At 40.8% G+C, this 18,569-nt stretch overlaps 1 protein-coding gene across 5 annotated transcripts in view; it reads right to left on the bottom strand.

The window, feature by feature from the left end:
* Positions 1–1,080: 1,080 nt before the first annotated feature.
* The window catches only part of OCA2 (OCA2 melanosomal transmembrane protein), a 299,171-nt gene continuing 281,682 nt past the window's right edge, over positions 1,081–18,569 (bottom strand). For all 5 annotated transcript variants that reach the window (XM_061199031.1, XM_061199036.1, XM_061199032.1 and 2 more), the window contains 2 exons: positions 2,451–2,544; positions 1,081–1,724 (listed from right to left, as the gene is read on the bottom strand). In XM_061199031.1, coding sequence (XP_061055014.1) covers positions 1,640–1,724; positions 2,451–2,544 — 179 coding nt within the window. In that variant the 3' untranslated portion in view covers positions 1,081–1,639. The remainder of the gene's footprint in view (positions 1,725–2,450; positions 2,545–18,569) is intronic.

Raw genomic sequence — 18,569 nt, 5'->3', positions numbered from 1 at the left:
GGTGAGGGAGAGAGGAAGAAATGAGCCAGGTGCTCAGGTATTTAAGAATGAGATGTGGTAACTGAGGAGCTGAGATGGGAGGAGGAGAGATAGAGGTTGTGCACCACAGGGGAAGAGATACTGAGGGAGTAGAGAACAGACATGAATTAGGAGCAGCATCTGGGCACAAGGAAGGTGCCAACACCACCTCCAGGCATGGAAACATGTGGGAAAATAGAAAACAAAGCCTATTGGTGGAAGGACTCAGGGCATCTAAGCTTCAGTGAGGCAACATGAAAAGGGAGCAGAGCTGGAATGCTGGCAGGGCTCCTTTCCTGGAAAGACTGGGGAGCGAGCACTTCACTCGAGCAGTGAGTCAGGTGCACATGCGGTTTCTGTGACTTCCTCAACCCAGATTTTAAAACAAAAATGGGGCTTTTTGTCACTTTTGCTGACAAGGAATTCAAAGATAGCTCATGAAGCTAAAGGACATATTTTCATAAACTTTCTCCTCACCTTTCTGGTTGTCACTTTACAAATATAGACTCTAAACTATAGAAAGGGTACACCTACCCTGAGGGTTCCAGGGACAGAAATGGGATCTCCTACGTTTTAGTTCTTGGTGCCCTGAGGATCTTAAACCTTTTGAAATCAGATACTTTATACAACTACTGCTTCTGAGCAGAGTCCCCAGTAAACATCTTTTTCTTCATCTCATCTCAAGGTATCACACACAGTAGACCGAAACTGAAGAAGAGGTCTGTTGTCTGAGGTATAGCCATGGTATTGACCAAGCAGAGCAGATGAGACCTCAGCGGAAGCCCAGCTCCCTCTTGCTCTTTGCTCTCATTGTCCTTGCTTCATGTTTAATGTTCCACAAAAGAATAGCATTTAGTAAGCGTTGACTGCACCACTGGAGTCCAGCAGGTGTGCAGAGCTGAATGTATTGACCATACTTTGGGGTAATTGATAGAAATAGCATACACCATCTTCAAAACTGAAGATTATTATTCCAGGTTGGTAAATATTTAAAATGTTATTTTTAAAAAAGCAATTACGATTTCTGCAAGTCAAATTTCTGGACTTTTAATTGATGACTTAAAAACTCCAGAGAAAAACATTAATGAATAAAATGCAATTTTATATAATGTAAACTACTAAAAAGTAAGAGACTAACAAATTCTAAGACCGTTTGTCAAGGGGCAGTATTTTTTTTAATACATACAATGTTTCCTTACAAATTGTATGCCCTTCCCAAGAAAAGTATGCATTAAGAGGGTATACAATTTGAATGCTCATTATTTTAACATGAAAAGTGATTACATGAAGAAAAACTATTGATAGGCTCAGGAGAAGTGATATTTAAACAACACAAGCCATTTGGAGTGAATTATTGAATTTGTGTGTTTTCCTACAGAGCATAGCAAGATGTATTTTGAGATATACATATTTTCCTGTAGTAGAATCTTGTGTAAGTTATCTTGTATTTACCACAATTTGCCAGCTTCACCCAAATAAGAGTGTGGATAGCAAAGGTGTTCATTCCAGAGCACCCCCATGGTAAGCACCTTTTCTTCTCCAAAGAGTGGTTTTGGGGTAGTTTTCTACTGATGTTGGTGATGGGTCAAGTTTCCCTCAGTCTTCACACATTGTATATCTACTAATTCCATCCTATCACGACATGAGCAACAAGGAGGTAACACATCCCAACCATGCAGGAGACAACCATCATTGGGAAGCCCAACCTGAAACACAAAGAGAAGTGGATTATGGTGTCTGGTGTCTGCAGAGTACTGTGAGATCTAGACTCATTATTATGTTATTGCAAAAGAATGTGGCATTACAAGCTTTATATATCCATAAAGGTAATTGTCTTTTATTTCTAGAAATCAAAAGTTGGGTTCAGCCTATATGATATGGATGTATGCCTCCATTAGATATCCCCCATTGTATCCCCCAAATGAATGTCAGTTCAGTTTGGCAGCACCATTTTACAGGCACCACCAATGTCTATTCTGCCCAGTTCCTGCATCCAAAATGCAGTGGTGCCATATGAACACAAGCATGTAGGGGCCAGGACCCCAGAGCAGACCCGGCTCTCTCAGAGCAGGTCCTCCTTTGCAGGAGCTGGCATCAGCTGCTCTCCCCCATCCAGGGCCTCCTCTCTGCACTGCCCTCCTGAGAGGTGCCTGCTCCCAGGCTGCAATATTCCTGGGTCCTTTCAGTCATGAAATTTTTTGCTGGGCAATCGGTAGGGGGATGTCAGACTCTCATTATGTACCCTCATCATGGGCAGTCAAGGTACAAATCCCCACTGGAATTTTCAAGGGAACAACAACATAAAATATCAACGTCTCTCTAATTATTAAAACATGCTTATATTAGTGCTTAGCAGTATGTGTGGCTGATTTTTTAATTAAGTAAGTTTAGGGACAATATAAACAGAAATTTTAAATGAGTTTTTAAGGTACCTGAAAAATTCCATGAAAGAGAATCCATATCCATGCTGCTCTGCAATTCCTGAACAAACCACATTTGCTGATGCTCCAATCAGTGTCCCGTTACCTAGAATCAAAATTCAAAAAGTAAAATAAAATCTCAGTTTATCTTGGTGGTAGGCTCCTGTTCTCTTTTGTTCTGTGATACTTTGATCATCTCACAGGCTTTTGTTTGATGATTACTTTACTGTTCACTACCAAAGTGATTGCTGTGCAAATATCTACAGGAACAAAAAAAAAAAACACTGGCAAACAGAAAATAAATTCACTGCTTGTAAATATAGTAATTCATTTATGAATAGGGCTACTTCTGTTGGATGTGATAGGGAAGAGGAAATGTTAAGGAGAATTGCAAATCACTGTGGGACGCGGTGACATGTATCTTTCAGAGGAAAATGTAAGTAGGGTCAACATCCACAGGAGAGAACGTGTGTGTTCAGAGCAGTAGGATCCCAGATGAGAACCACCATCCTTAGGACTCTAGGTCTGGACACCGACCAGCAAATCCTTTGTGTGCATGGAAAGATGGATGTAAACAACCAGGATAATAAAATGCCTCTCTGGTTGGCCCTTTTTGACAGCACACATGATCTGCAGGGAAACTATGTGCATACACGTACACAAGTGCGGCCTCACAGTGAAGGATGTGACTCAAACCCAGCCCCCAACAGAGAGATGGGTTCAGGGAAGGGTAAATTTACTTGGTGAAGCCCATTGGTATCTTTCAGCCCCCACCCGCAGAGGTCAGTGTTTGGGGATGAGTGCACAACCCAGGCTCAGCCAAGTTAGTTCAGTTCTGGCATTGTGCATCGCTGAGGACTGTGAACTGTGAGACACAAATCTGTAGCTTCCAACAGCCCTCACTGGCCTGAGGGGCTGGCCCTTCTAAGACTGGACAGCAGAGCAGGAGGGCAAGGACCAAGGAAGCTGTGCCCCTCAGTGCTACATTGGCCCAGAACTCCATGCTGGAACACTGAGGACAGAGAGAAGTAAGGAATAAATAACCTCAGAGCCATGTGACCTATGAGGTTTCTCCATGGAGGAGGACCATGGCACCCATTCCGTTACCCATGAAAGGCCTTTGCAGGTGTGGTGTGAGTGCTCAGCTGCACACATGTCCCCCCTCCACTCAGTCCTTACACTCTCCTGAAACACACAGGCATCCAATCCGGTAGGGGAATGTCAGACTCATTATGCACCAGGCCCACAGGTTGCCAGTGCAAAGCATCACGAAGAGCCTCATCTCACTCTCCCTGCCTTTACTCCATGTAAAAGTTTGACTAGGGGGGTTTCGGTGAAAACTTCTGAAATAGCACGACACATCCATTTACATGCTTTCTCTAAGGATGAAATATATTTGACATGTCAATAATATGACTTTAGATGTTAAGAGCTCAATAAAAACCTCCAGGGTCTCCCCAGAGCTCCGAGCCCACCAAGCCCAAGCCCCAATCTGCTTGTGGTCGCTGTGTTTCTGATGCCCCATTTTGTGACAGTCCCCCTATTCCTCAGTGTAGTTCAAAGAGTATGGACTCACCCACAGTTTTAGGAAGGGTGCAATGGAGGTGGGAGGGCAGGAGGGACAAGCCCATCACCAAGGAGAGAGGGACAGCTGCCCCATAGCAGGGGAGGGTGTGACGGGACAACACCCAAGCTGCCTGTGCAGGACAGACTTTAGAGTGGCCATAGCCAGCTAGGGAACAGAGACTCAGTCTTACAGCTCCAAGGAACTGGATTTTGCCAATAACCTGAGTGAGTTTGGAAGCAGACCCATCCTCAGAGCCACCAGAAGGGAGCACCTTCTGCAGACACCTTGATCATGGCCTTGTGAGACTCTAAACAGGGACCCAACTGAGCCATCCTTACCTGGAAGGCAAGAACTTGTAAGATAAAAAATCCCCAAAGTTTGTCTATTTGTTATGGCCAGAACTGAGTCTGGATTTCCATCTCAATTCTGAGATCTGTCTCTGCTCCCACTTTCCCCCCACCCCAGACTTCCATTAGCTTCTTCCTAACTGCCCAACCCTAAGCAGGCTCTCCCTCTCACCCCAGTAAGCCACTCCCCATGGAAATCAGTTCACATCCTCCAGGGGCTCACAGGGAGCCTGTCAGTGGAGAGACAAGGCATGACACCACGTGGGAGATGTGCAGCAGGCATGAGATCAGAGAGGCAGAGAGCAAATGCTCAGGGGGCTGAGCATTGAGGTCCCCAGTGTCCCCATGAAGAAACTGAGGCACAGAGAGGCAACATTCTGACTTGTTGGTGCTAGGAAGTAGGTGGGCCCAAGACTCGAACCAGGCATTCTGACTCCAGAGGAAGATCAGAGAGGGTAGGACTCAGGCTGCATGACGTAAGCCTGAGACCTTTCTGTAGACAGCCATGCAGAGCATTTGAAGGGTTCCAAGCACAATTGTACATTTGTGGCAATGTACAAATTTCATGGCAGCACTGGTCCCAGCTAGGTGCTGACATACTGATGTGCCCATCCAATCACCCTGCCAACCAGCTGACTCTTGCTCTGGAGAGATTCCACACAGAGTCATCTTGCCTGGGTATTATTTCACAGGGTCTGACGAGTCTGCTACCACAGGGAAGTCAATGTTCCTCAGAGGGCCGTGCCTGCAGGCCTCTATCACAGAACACACACGTCAGTAGCTGGGCAGCATCTGCTCTGCCACCCCAAACACTGCTACTCCAGGACTTAACATGGAGACCTCTGCTTCTGGACAAAACAGAACTTCACACATGATTCAGGGTCACATTCAGGAACCTGGGTGACCTCTAAAAATAACAGGCAACAATTTCCTTCTCTCGTGTTGGGGATTAATGATTGAAAAAATACTCCCTTTGCTCCCAATCAAGATGGCAGAGTAGGAGGATGTGGAACTCACTTTCCCTCACAAACACATCAAAAATACATCTACATGTACAATAAATTTCACAGAAAACCAACTGAAAGCTGACAGAAATCTCTTATACAACCAAAGCAGCAAGAAAGATTCACATGTAACTGAGCAGGACAGAAAAAAAAGAAAAGGCATCATGATGGGACAGGTGCCGATGGGAGGGAGTTGTGAAAGAGGAAAGACCACACAGGTGGTCCCTCTCCCTAGGAAACCCCTGCTTCTTCGCAGATGTCTGCCAGGAAAGATAAACGGACTGGAGGGGGCTGAACTCTACTCACAAGGAGAGCGTGTGTACTGGCTTGCTAGTAATCAGGGTGGAGAGACTGGCGCTGACAGCTGCTACATCGTGACACTTCCCATCCCAAAACATGAACAGAGCAGGGATGCTACAATGCACAGTGGCTAGGCTCTGAAACTTGGGCTTCAACAGAGGGACCTTGGGAGAGGATTTGGTCTAGCTCTAGGGGCTCTGGAGTGTAGTCTGGGCCAAAACTCAGAGCCCATCATTAGCACACACAGAGCTGGGTACAGGTTGGCCAAAGGAGTCCTATTATCAGCACATGCAGGTCAGGGTGCTGGTCCCCCTAGGAAAACCACCGTCAACATGCTCATAGCAGGGCACGGCTCTGGTGGTGGCAGGCTTTGAGAGCTTGGCCACAGCACTGGTAGTTCCAGGTGCAGGTCTGGCAGCAGTGGACCTTGTTGGCACACATACCAGGTGGTGGGTGGCACCACAGAATCACACATCTTCAGTGGACAGCCCCTGGGGAGGAGTACACAGTGGTTCCTTTCCTGGTGGGAGCGCTCCAGTTCTGCCCACCTTTCACAATGCAGCTGGGAGCTAGATCTGTGACAGACAGGCCCTGGGAGAGCCCTACCATAGAGGCAGCCTAGGTCCCAGGGGCAGCACAACCACCTCAGTTCAGTAGTCACAACACCCTGGTTGCCAGTGACAGCCTAGCACTAGGTCTGGGATGAACAAAACAGAGAAAGGGATGCTACTTTGCAGTACTTCTGGGCAGAACTGTGGATGGCTGTATGGGTGGCACTTAGGCCTGCTGTGACCAAACAGGCCTCACTTCCTTCAGTGCTCACCTCCTGTGGATACAGCACACACTTAAGGGCAATAGAGCCTTATAGAATGAGACCCTCAGGGTTTCTACTCCAACAACTGGAAAACAGATCCTGCCCTGACAGGGCTGTGACAGCCAAGAGAAGGCCCCACCAAACATCCAGTGCAGGCTCTGGGCATCACTACACCAATCACACCCCTTATCAAGTGGATAAGGGCCAGCAGACTCTGAGGAAAGACATGGCAGGCATCCAGAGCAAAAACAGGCCTCACACCAAAAAACTGGACTCACACAGTCTACAGAGGGATGCTCCTTCATTAAAAAAAGCCCATCAAGACCAGAGTATACAATTGTTTCTCCTAAATTCATAGAAAAAAGAAATTTAACTAAGATGAAAAAGCAGAGGAACTACTGCCAATTGAAAGAACAAAAGGGAATTCCCTAGCAGTCCAGTGGTTAGGACTCTGTGCTTTCACTGCTGAGGGCCTGGGTTTCATCCCTGATTGGAGAACTAAGATCCCACAAGCTGCATGGTGTGGCCAAGAAAATAAACAAACAAACAAACAAACAAACAAATAAAAGAACAAGAGAAATCCCTTGAAAGAACAAACAAAGAAACAGACCTCTCCATTCTCCTAGAACCTGAGTTCCAAAAGGAGGTAATAAAAATGCTAAAAGACTTAAGAAAGATTATCAATAGAAATGCAGATCAGTGCAACAAGGAAGTGGAAACTATAAAGATGAAACATTCAAATAAGACAACACAATTGCCAAGATAAAAGTCAATCTAGAAGCAATGAAGAGCAGACTAAATAATGCAGAAGAACAAATAAGTGATCCAGAAGACAGAATAATGGCAATCGCCCAATCAGAACAGCAGACAGAAAGACAAATTAAAATATGAAAGCAACATACAAGATCTAGAACTAAAGAACAAAAAAACAGAGATGAACAATACAATAACTGAAATGAAAAATACACTAGAAGGAATCAATAGCAGAATAACTGAGGCGGAAGAACGGATAAGTGAGCTGGAAGACAGCATGGTGGAAATAACTGCCATGAAGCAGAATAAAGAAAAAAGAATGAAAAGAAATGAGGACAGTCTCAGAGACATTGGACACAACATTAAAAGCATCAACATTCAAATAAGTCCCAGAAGAAGAAGAGAAACAGAAAGGGCCTGAGAAAATATTGAAGAGATTATAGTCAAAAAATTCCCTAACATGGGAAAGGAAATAGTCATCCAAGACCAAGAAGGGAAGAGAGTCCCATACAGTATAAAACCAAGGAGGAACACGACAAGACACATATTAATCAAACTAACAGAAACTAAATACAAAGAAAAAATATTAAAAGCAAAAAAGGGAAAATCAAGAGAAATTAAGGAAACACTCCCATTTACCATTTCAACAAAAAGAATAAAATACCTAGGAATAAATCTACCTAAGGAGGCAAAAGACCTGTATGCAGAAAACTATAAGACATTGATGAAAGAAATTAAAGATGATACAAACAGATGGAGAGAAATACCATGTTCTTGGATTGGAAGAATCAACATTGTGAAAATGATTATACTACCCAAAGCAATATACAGATTCAGTGCAATCCCTATCAAACTACCAATGGCATTTTTCACAGAGCTAGAACAAAAAATTTCACAATTTGTATGGAAACACAAACAAAGCAATCTTCAGAAAGAAAAATGGAGCTGGAGGAATCAGGCTCCTTGACTTCAGACTATACTACAAAGCTACAGTAACCAAGACAGTATGGTACTGGCACAAAAACAGAAATATAGATCAATGGAACAGGATAGGAAGCCCAGAGATAAACCCACACACAAATGGTCACCTTATCTTTGATAAAGGATGCAATAATATACAATGGAGAAAAGAGAACCTCTTCAATAAGTGGTGCTGGGAAAACTGGACAGCTACATGTAAAAGAATGAAATTAAAACACTCCCTAACACCATACACAAAAATAAACTCAAAATGGATTATAGACCTAAATGTAAGGCTAGACACTATAAAACTCTTAGAGGAAAACATAGGCAGAACACTCCATGACAAATCACAGCAAGATCGTTTTTGACTCACCTCCTAGAGGAATGGAAATAAAAACAAAAATAAACAAGTGGAACCTAATAAAACTTAGTAGCTTTTGCACAGCAAAGGAAACCATAAACAAGATGAAGAGACAACCCTCAGAATGGGAGAAAATATTTGCAAATGAAGCAACTGACAAAGGATTAATCTCCAAAATATACAAGCAGCTCATGCAGCTCAATATCAAAAAAACAAACAACCCAATCCAAAAATGGGCAGAAGACCTAAATAGACATTTCTGCAATGAAGATATACAGATTGCCAACAAACACGTGAAAGGATGCTCAACATCACTAATCATTAGAGAAATGCAAATCAAAACTATAATGAGGTATCACCTCACACCAGTCAGAATGGCCATCATCAAAAAATCTACAAACAATAAATGCTGGAGAGGGTGTGGAGTAAAGGGAACCCTCTTGCACTGTTGGTGGGAAAGTAAATTGATACAGCCACTGTGGAGAACAGTATGGAGGTTCTTTAAAAAACAAAAAATAGAACTACCATACAAGCCAGCAATCCCACTACTGGGCATATACCCTGAGAAAACCATAATTCAAAAAGAGTCATGTACCAAAATGTTCATTGCAGCTCTATTTACAATAGCCAGGACATGGAAGCAACCTTAGTGTCCATCAACAGATGAATGTATAAAGAAGATGTGACACATATATACAATGGAATATTACTCAGCCATAAAAAGAAATGAAATGGAGTTATTTGTAGTGAGGTGGATGGAGTTAGAGTCTGTCATACAGAGTGAAGTAAGTCAGAAAGAGAAAAACAAATACCGTATACTAACACATATATATGGAATCTAAAACAAAAAAAGAAAATGTTTCTGAAGAACCTAGAGGCAGGACAGGAATAAAGACGCAGCTGTAGAGAATGGATTTGAAGACACGGGGAGGAGGAAGTGTAAGCTGGGACGAAGTGAGAGAGTGGCATTGCCATATATACACTACTAAATGTAAAATAGATAGCTAGTGGGAAGCAGCCACAGAGCACAGGGAGATCAGCTCGGTGCTTTGTATCCACCTAGAGGGGTGGGATAAGGAGGGTGGGAGGGAAATGCAAGAGGGAGGAGATATGTGGATATATGTATATGTACAGCTGATTCACTTTGTTATACAGCAGAAACTAACACACCATTGTAAAGCAATTATACTACAATAAAGGTGTTAAAGAAAAAAAAAAGCCAATCCCAAAAGTTACACCCTGTAAGATTCCATTTATATAATATACTTGAAATGACAAAGTTGTAGAAATGTAGAATAAGTAAGTGGTTGCCAAGGGTTAAGTAGGGGGTGGGGATGGAAGGAAGTGGGTGCGGCTATAAAAGGGCAATGTGAGGGACATTTTTTAGTGATGAAAATGTTTTGTGTCTTGACTGCTTCAATGTCAATATCCTGACTGCGATATTGTAGTATGGTTTCACAATATATTACCCTTGAGGGAAACTGGATAAATGGTACACAGGATCTCTTCATATTATTCCTTACAACTGCATGTGAATATACAACTATCTCAAAATAAAAGCTTAATTAAAGTAATAAAAAAGGGAAAACCATAGGGAAAAATGTTCTCATTGACTAAATCTATAATTACTAAACTAAATAAATGTATATAGATAGACAGGTTGACTGAAAAATAAAGTTGAGGAAATATCCCCGAATCTGGAGGCAAAAGTCAAAGAAGAAAATGCAGAGGAAAAATAATATACACATAAGTTCAATATGGGAAACCCCAAATTCAACTACTAGAAAAATCTCAGAAAGGACAGAATGAAATGGAAGGGAGGAATTTATCAAAGAAATGATAGAAGTGGATTCTCCAGAGTAGAAGCAGCACATGAGTAAATACATACCTAATGCCATGTTTATGAAATTTTAGAACCCCAGGGAGCCTTAGAAACTTCCCCAGTGTCATACAACTAGAAAATCCCACAGCTGGAAATCAAATTCCTGCAGTCCAGCTCCAGAGTTTCTCCTCCTTAGCTCTCTTTACGTTGAAAACAAGTAACTAGAAATACTAGGTTCAACAAAAATGGTATGAAATTGTCACCAAATTTGAAGTAAATTAAAATGACGTGATTTTAAGCAGATGATGAAACATAAGAAAGAAGACTTGATTGGACCTTGATCTTGGTGCACATCTTGGCCCTGCAGTGTGGCATTTACATAGTCAGGGTAGTATAAATGTTGCTGATACGTTTTCGCAGCTGGAGTGAACCTATGACCAACCCGGTAGTCTCTCTTGCTTGTAGAACACATTGTGGTTGTTAATTTCCTTGACAAATCTGAGCTGTTTTATTTTACTTGTTGCCAAATCCACGTATTAGTTGGATAAAAACAAACTAAAAATAATTTAAATATCTACTTGTAGGGCATAGAAAACAAATAAAAATGAAGACTGCTTTAGGTCCAAGTATGCATGGCGTCCTTGACAAAGTTGTCTAGAGATTGTGGGTAATCCAGGCAGCACATGGCTACATTAAAACCTGTTGCTTCCTTTCGGTCAAGTTCATATCCTGAGTGGCAGGTAGCTCTATTAATACTTTCCAAAGGGAATGCCAGTGCATAAAATTAATTTTTATGTTTTCTGTCAAATGAAAAATTACCACTGGTCTGAAAGCATGGTTTATTTAACTCAGATTGGATTGGTTGACATAGGACATTAGATTGAAGGTTCTTTATAAACATTTAAAATGGCCATCAAGAGCACGGCAGAGAATAGTTTTGGAAAATGTTCTTGTTCTGCCTCTAGATCCATACATTAGTTTTCATGTAGGATTACCCAGACATGCCAAGACAGGCAGCAGCTGTTTGTGTGCACAGCCCAACTTCTAATTCACACCTCTGTAAATGGAAACTGGTCAGGTGGCCTGAGCCAGAGTAGTGACACCTAGGACTTCTTTCTCCCCACCACATGGAACCCATGCCATGTAGGGTACTATCAAAAGCCTGCTAGCATCTTATTAAACTACTGAAACAACCATTGACATCTGAATGGTACTCTCACATTCATAATCTTAAGTGAACCTCAGGACTATCCTGTGAGATGCCCAGGGAAAGTCGTCATTTAACACAGATGTAGCTGACTCCCCTATATCTCCTCCCCCCCGATGACGGGGCAGGGACAGTCAGATGGATTCCTACCCCTTGCCAGTGACCAACATGAGTGGGCCAGCCAAAGCTATTTGGTGTCAAGGAGACATTGTGAGGTGTCTTCTTGGGGGAGAAGCAACTTCTGGTAATGATTTCCCTGATTTTGAGAAAAAACTTTAGGAAAGAGAGTAGTCCTGCTGCTTTTCCTGGATACCATCCATTGTTGTGTGGTGATGAGATTCCTGGCCCGAGTGTGGGGCCAGCTCTGAGTGTTGTTGATGGGTGGCAGAACATGTAGATGGAGGCACCAAGAAGCCCTGCGACACCTCTAGACTTGCTCCACCACTGACTGCCTGTCACAGGAGATACTCTTCCTGTTGCTGACACCATCTTGTTTTGTATCTTCCTTTCCTTATAACCAAAACCATCCTAATCAATATAATAGAAATGTTCAGTGGTTTGCTCATGGTTACAAAGCTTAGCAGATTTGAGATTTTGATCAAGGTCTTCTGAATCCAAATCTAGCATTCTTTCCACTATGACAGCCGACACAATCTTTTTCCAATGTTTGTGTAGGACCTGCTGGCTGGCTAGCCTTCTTCTCTGTGGCTTCCCTGTACCCCACCTGCTTAGGTAGTTTATCCACTCTGCTTGTCTCATTTGGCTGACCAATAAGCCACGAGGGCAACCTGTTTGGGAGCCTCTTGGCATAGCTTTTGTCCTCCTGATAAAAATGTATTTGTACCAGTTCTCCTCCATGCTTTCTGCCTTGGATGCAGCCATGAAACATCTGTGATGAGAGGGATAGGCCAAGAGAATTGTGGAGACCTGCCTCTAATATTACAAGACATCAAGCTGATGCTTGCCAGCCCTCTGCCCCTCAGCTTCTTGTTATATGAGAAGAGATGATTTCCCTGAGTGTGTAAGCCTCTGTTAATCAGGTTTCTGTTACCTGTAGCTGAAAGCATTCTTAAAAGAAACAGAGCTCAGTGAGACGTAGTAAGTTAATGTTCTGCTTCCCATGTTACAAGGCCTTCAGGAAACCAAAAGACCTCATGCAAAGGGATGACTGAAAGGTGGATCTGGGGGAAGGAGGTCAGGCTATGCAGAGAGAGTTTAAGGGGAGTAGCAATCCCCACAGTGCCATCCATTCTACTTTCCTGAAAAAGTGGATAGAAATCAAATGTGCAAAGGCTGAGCAAGGGCCGTACATGAGAGAAGTCAGCTTAGCCTTTGCTCATGTCTCTGCCTCATTCACTCTCCAGGGAGAGAGTTTGAGCCACAAGGCTCCTGACTTTACCTTTTTGTCCCAACACAGCCCTCTCACCCTGCCCAAGTCATCACACAGCCAGGGGTCCCAGCTGCTACCCCTTCCCTCGCTCTGATCCTTGAAAATTTCCCCATTCCTTTCTCTGAATCCAGAAGTGCTCAGGAACAAATTAACCTGCTGAGCCAGTTCACCCTGGCAGTGTGAAACATGAAATTGAAAGGGCCTTTCATTTTCTGGCAAGTGGTCCATTGCCAATGAGGAATTAATACCCACTGCAGCATGATGAGATACTATTGATCTCAGCAATACCTGCCTGCCATTTTAACTGGGAAAAAAGGAGTATTTTTTCTTTTCTTTTTTTTTTTGGTACTCATTATCATTTTTATTATTTTATTTTTAATTTTACTTTTTATTGAAGTATAGTTGATTTACAATACTGTGTTAGTTTCATGTGTACAGCAAAGTGCTTTAGTTATATTTTTTTCAGATGTTTTTCCATTATAGGTTATTACAGGATATTGAATATTTTCCCCTGTGTTATAAACCCTTGTTGCTTATCTATTTTATGTATAGTAATTTGTGTCTGTTAATCACATACTCCTAATTTATACTTCCTCCCCTTTCCCCTTTAACCATAAGTTTGTTTTCTATTTTTTTTGTGTGAGTCTATTTTTTGTATATACATTCATTTTATATTATTTTCTAGATTCAACATATAAGTGATATCAAATAATATTTGTCTTTCTCTGTCTGACTTACTTAGTATGATATTCTCTAGGTCGATCCATGTTGCTGCAAATGGCAATATTTCATTCTTTTTTAGAGCTGAGTAATATTCCATTATATGTATGTATGTATATATATATATATATATATATATATATATATATATATATCTCACATCCGTGTCTTGGCTATTGTAAATAGTGCTTCTATGAACATTGGGGTGCATGTATCTTTTTGAATTACAGTTTTCATCTTTTCTGGATATATTCTATATATAGGTTCTAGGGATGCGATTGCTGTATCATATGGTAGCTTTACTTTTAGTTTTTAAAGGAACATAGATACAATTTTCCATACTGGCTGCACCAATTTACACTCCCACCAACAGTGTAGCACAGTTACTTTTCTCCACACCCTTCCCAGCATTTATTATTTGTAGACTTTCTGATGATAGCCATTCTGACTAGTGTGAGGTGATATTTCATTGTGGTTTTGATTTGTATTTCTCTAAAAATTAGCAATATTGGGAATCTTTTCATGTGTTCATTGGTCATCTGTATTGGAGACCATGTCAATTTAGGAGAAATGTCTATTTAGGTTTTCAGCCCATTTTTGATTGGGTTGTTTTTCTGATATTGAGTTTCTTTTCTTTTTTTTTTTTTGCTTGTAAACATACCTTCCTCATTTTATTTTATTTTATTTTTTAACATCCTTATTGGAGTATAAATGCTTTACAATGTTCTGCTGTATAACAAAGTGAATCAACTACAGGTATGCATATATCCCCATATCTCCTTCCTCTTGCCTCTCCCTCCCACCCTCCCTATCCCACCCATCTAGGTGGTCACAAAGCACCAAGCTGATCTCCCTGTGCTATGCGGCTGCTTTCCACAAGCTATCTATTTTATATTTGGTAGTGTATATATGTAAATGCCACTCTCTCACTTTGTCCCAGCTTACCCTTCCCCTTCCCTGGGTCCTCAAGTCTATCCTCTATGTCTGTGTCATTACTCCTGTCCTGCACCTAGGTTCTTCAGAGCCATTTTTTTTTTAGATTCCATATATATGTTTTAGCATACGGTATTTGATTTTCTCTATCTGACATACTTCACTCTGTATGACAGACTCTAGGTCCATCCACCTCACTACAAATAACGCAATTTCATTTCTTTTTATGGATGAGTAATATTCCATTGTATATATGTGCCACATCTTCTTTAGCCATTCATCTGTTGATGGACACTTAGATTGCTTCCATGTCCTGGCTATTATAAATAGTGCTGCAGTGAACATTGTGGTACATGATTATTTTTGAATTATGGTTTTCTCAGGATATATGCCCAGTAGTGGGATTGCTGGGTCATATGGTAGTTCTATTTTTAGTTTTTTAAGGAACCTCCATACTGTTCTCCATAGGGGCTGTATCAATTTACTTTCCCACCAACAATGAAAGACGGCTCCGTTTTCTCCACACCTTCTCCAGCATTTATTGATTGTAGATTTTTTTGATGACAGCCATTCTGACCGGTGTGAGGTGATACCTCATTGTAGTTTTTTTTTTTTTATTTTTTTTATTTTTTTAACATCTTTATTGCAGTATAATTGCTTTACAATGGTGTGTAAGTTTCTGCTTTATAACAAAGTGAATCAGTTATACATATACATATATCCTCATATCTCTTCCCTCTTGCATCTCCTTCCCTCCCACCCTCCCTATCCCACCCCTCTATGTGGTCACAAAGCACCAAGCTGATCTCCCTGTGCTATGCGGCTGCTTCCCACCAGCTATCCACTTCACGTTTGGTGTTGTACATATGTCCATGCCACTCTCCCACTTTGTCACAGCTTACCCTTCCCCCTCCCCATATCCTCAAGTCCATTCTCTAGTAGGTCTGTGTCTTTATTCCCATCTTACCACTAGGTTCTTCATGACCTTTTTTTTCCCCCTTAGATTCCATATATATGTGTTAGCATACTGTATTTGTTTTTCTCTTTCTGACTTACTTCACTCTATATGACAGACTCTAACTCCATCAACCTCACTACAAATAACTCAATTTCGTTTCTTTTTATGGCTGAGTAATATTCCATTGTATATATGTGTCACATCTTCTTTATCCATTCATCCGATGATGGACACTTAGGTTGCTTCCAGGTCCTGGCTATTGTAAATAGAGCTGCAATGAACATTTTGGTACATGACTCTTTTTGAATTATGGTTTTCTCAGGGTATATGCCCAGTAGTGGGATTGCTGGGTCATATGGTAGTTCTTTTTGTAGTTTTTTAAGGAACCTCCATACTCTTCTCCATGGTGGCTGTATCAATTTACATTCCCACCAACAGTGCAAGAGTGTTCCCTTTTCTTCACACCCTCTCCAGCATTTATTGTTTCTAGATTTTTTGATGATGGCCATTCTGACCGGTGTGAGATGATATCTCATTGTAGTTTTGATTTGCATTTCTCTAATGATTAATGATGTTGAGCATCCTTTCATGTGTTTTTTGACAATCTGTATATCTTCTTTGGAGAAATGTCTATTTAGGTCTTCTGCCCATTTTTGGATTGGATTGTTTGCTTTTTTGATATTGAGCTGCATGAGCTGCTCGTATATTTTGGGGATTAATCCTTGGTCAGTTGCTTCATTTGCAAAAATTTTCTCCCATTCTGAGGGTTGTCTTTTCATCTTGTTTATGGTTTCCTTTGCAGTGCAAAAGCTTTTAGGTTTCATTAGGTCATATTTGTTTATTTTTGTTTTTATTTCCATTTCTCTAGGAGCTGGGTCAAAAAGGATCTTGCTGTGATTTATGTCATAGAGTGTTCTGCCTATGTTTTCCTCTAAGAGTTTTATAGTGTCTGCCCTTACATTTAGGTCATTAATCCATTTTGAGTTTATTTTTGTGTATTGTGTTAGGGAGTGTTCTAATTTCATTCTTTTACCTGTAGCTGTCCAGTTTTCCCAGCACCACTTATTGAAGAGGCTGTCTTTTCTTCATTGTATATTCTTGCCTTCTTTATCATAGATAAGGTGACCATATGTGCGTGGGTTTATCTCTGGGCTTTCTATCCTGCTCCATCTATCTATATTTCTGTTTTTGTGCCAGTACCATACTGTCTTGATTACTGTAGCTTTGTAGTATAGTCTGAAGTCAGGGAGCCTGATTCCTCCAGCTTCATTTTTCTTTCTCAAGATTGCCTTGGCTATTCAGGGTCTTTGATGTTTTCATACAAATTGTGAAATTTTTTGTTCTAGTTCTGTGAAAAATGTCATTGGTAGTTTGACAGGGATGGCATTGTATCTGTAGATTGCTTTGGACAGTATAGTCATTTTCACAATGTTGATTTTTCTAATCCAAGAACATGGTATATCTCTCCATCTGTTTGTATCATCTTTAATTTCTTTCATCAGTGTCTTATAGTTTTCTGCATACAGGTCTTTTGTCTCCTTAGGTAGGTTTATTCCTAGGTATTTTATTCTTTTTGTTGCAGTTGTAAATGGGAGTGTTTCCGTAATTTCTCTTTCAGATTTTTCATCATTAGTGTATAGGAATGCAAGGGATTTCTGTGCATTAATTTTGTATCCTGCTACTTTACCAAATTCATTGATTACCTCTAGTAGTTTTCTGGTAGCATCTTTAGGATTTTCTATGTATAGCATCATGTCATCTGCAAACAGTGACGATTTTACTTCTGCTTTTCCGATTTGGATTCCTTTTATTTCTTTTTCTTCTCTGATTGCTGTGGCTAAAACTTCCAAAACTATGTTGAACAATAGTGGTGAGAGTGGGCAGCATTGTATTGTTCTTTCTCTAGGTGGAAATGGTTTCAGTTTTTCACCATTGAGCACAATGTTGGCTGTGGGTTTGTCATATATGGCCTTCCTTATGTTGAGGTAAGTTCCCTCTATGCCTATGTTCTGGAGGGTTTTTTTCTCTTATCATAAATGTGTGTTGAATTTTGTCAAAAGCTTTTTCTGCATCTATTGTGATGATCATATGATTTTTCTCCTTCAATTTGCCAATATGGTGCATCACATTGATTGATTTGCTTATATTGAAGAAACCTTGCATTCCTGGGATAAACCCTACTTGATCATGGTGTATGATCCATTTAATGTGTTGTTGGATTCTGTTTGCTAGTATTTTGTTGAGGATTTTTGCATCTATGTTCATCAGTGATATTGGTCTGTAGTTTTCTTTTTTTGTGACATCTTTAGTTTTGGTATTAGGGTGATGGTGGCCTTGTAGAATGAGTTTAGGAGTGTTCCTCCCTCTGCTATATTTTGGAAGAGTTTGACAAGGATGGGTGTTAGCTCTTCTCTAAATATTTGTTAGAATTTGCCTGTGAAGCCATCTGATCCTGGGCTTTTGTTTGTTGGAAGATTTTTAATCACAGTCTCAATTTCAGTGCTTGTGATTGGTTTGTTTATATTTTCTGTTCCTTCCTGGTTCAGTCTCAGAAGGTTGTGCTTTTCTAAAAATTTGTCCATTTCTTCCAGGTTGTCCATTTTTTTGGCATATAGGTGCTCGTAGTAATCTCTCATGATCCTTTGTATTTCTGCAGTGTCAGTTGTTACTTCTCCTTTTTCATTTGTAATTCTATTGATTTGAGTCTTCTTTTTTTTCTTGATGAGTCTTGCTAATGTTTTATCAATTTTGTTTATCTTCTCAAAGAACCAACTTTTAGTTTTATTGATCTTTGCTATTGTTTCTTTCATTTCTTTTTCATTTATTTCTGATCTGATCTTTATGATTTCTTTCCTTCTGCCAACTTTTGGGGCTTTTGTTCTTCTTTCTCTAATTGCTTTAGGTGTAAGGTTAGGTTGTTTATTTGAGATGTTTCTTGTTTCCTGAGGTAGGATTGTATTGCTATTAACTTCCCTGTTAGAACTGCTTCTGC

This window comes from Eubalaena glacialis, chromosome 1 (genome assembly GCF_028564815.1).
Source record: "Eubalaena glacialis isolate mEubGla1 chromosome 1, mEubGla1.1.hap2.+ XY, whole genome shotgun sequence".
NCBI classification, from domain to species: domain Eukaryota; kingdom Metazoa; phylum Chordata; class Mammalia; order Artiodactyla; family Balaenidae; genus Eubalaena; species Eubalaena glacialis.
This window is presented reverse-complemented; position numbering and strand designations above follow the sequence as displayed.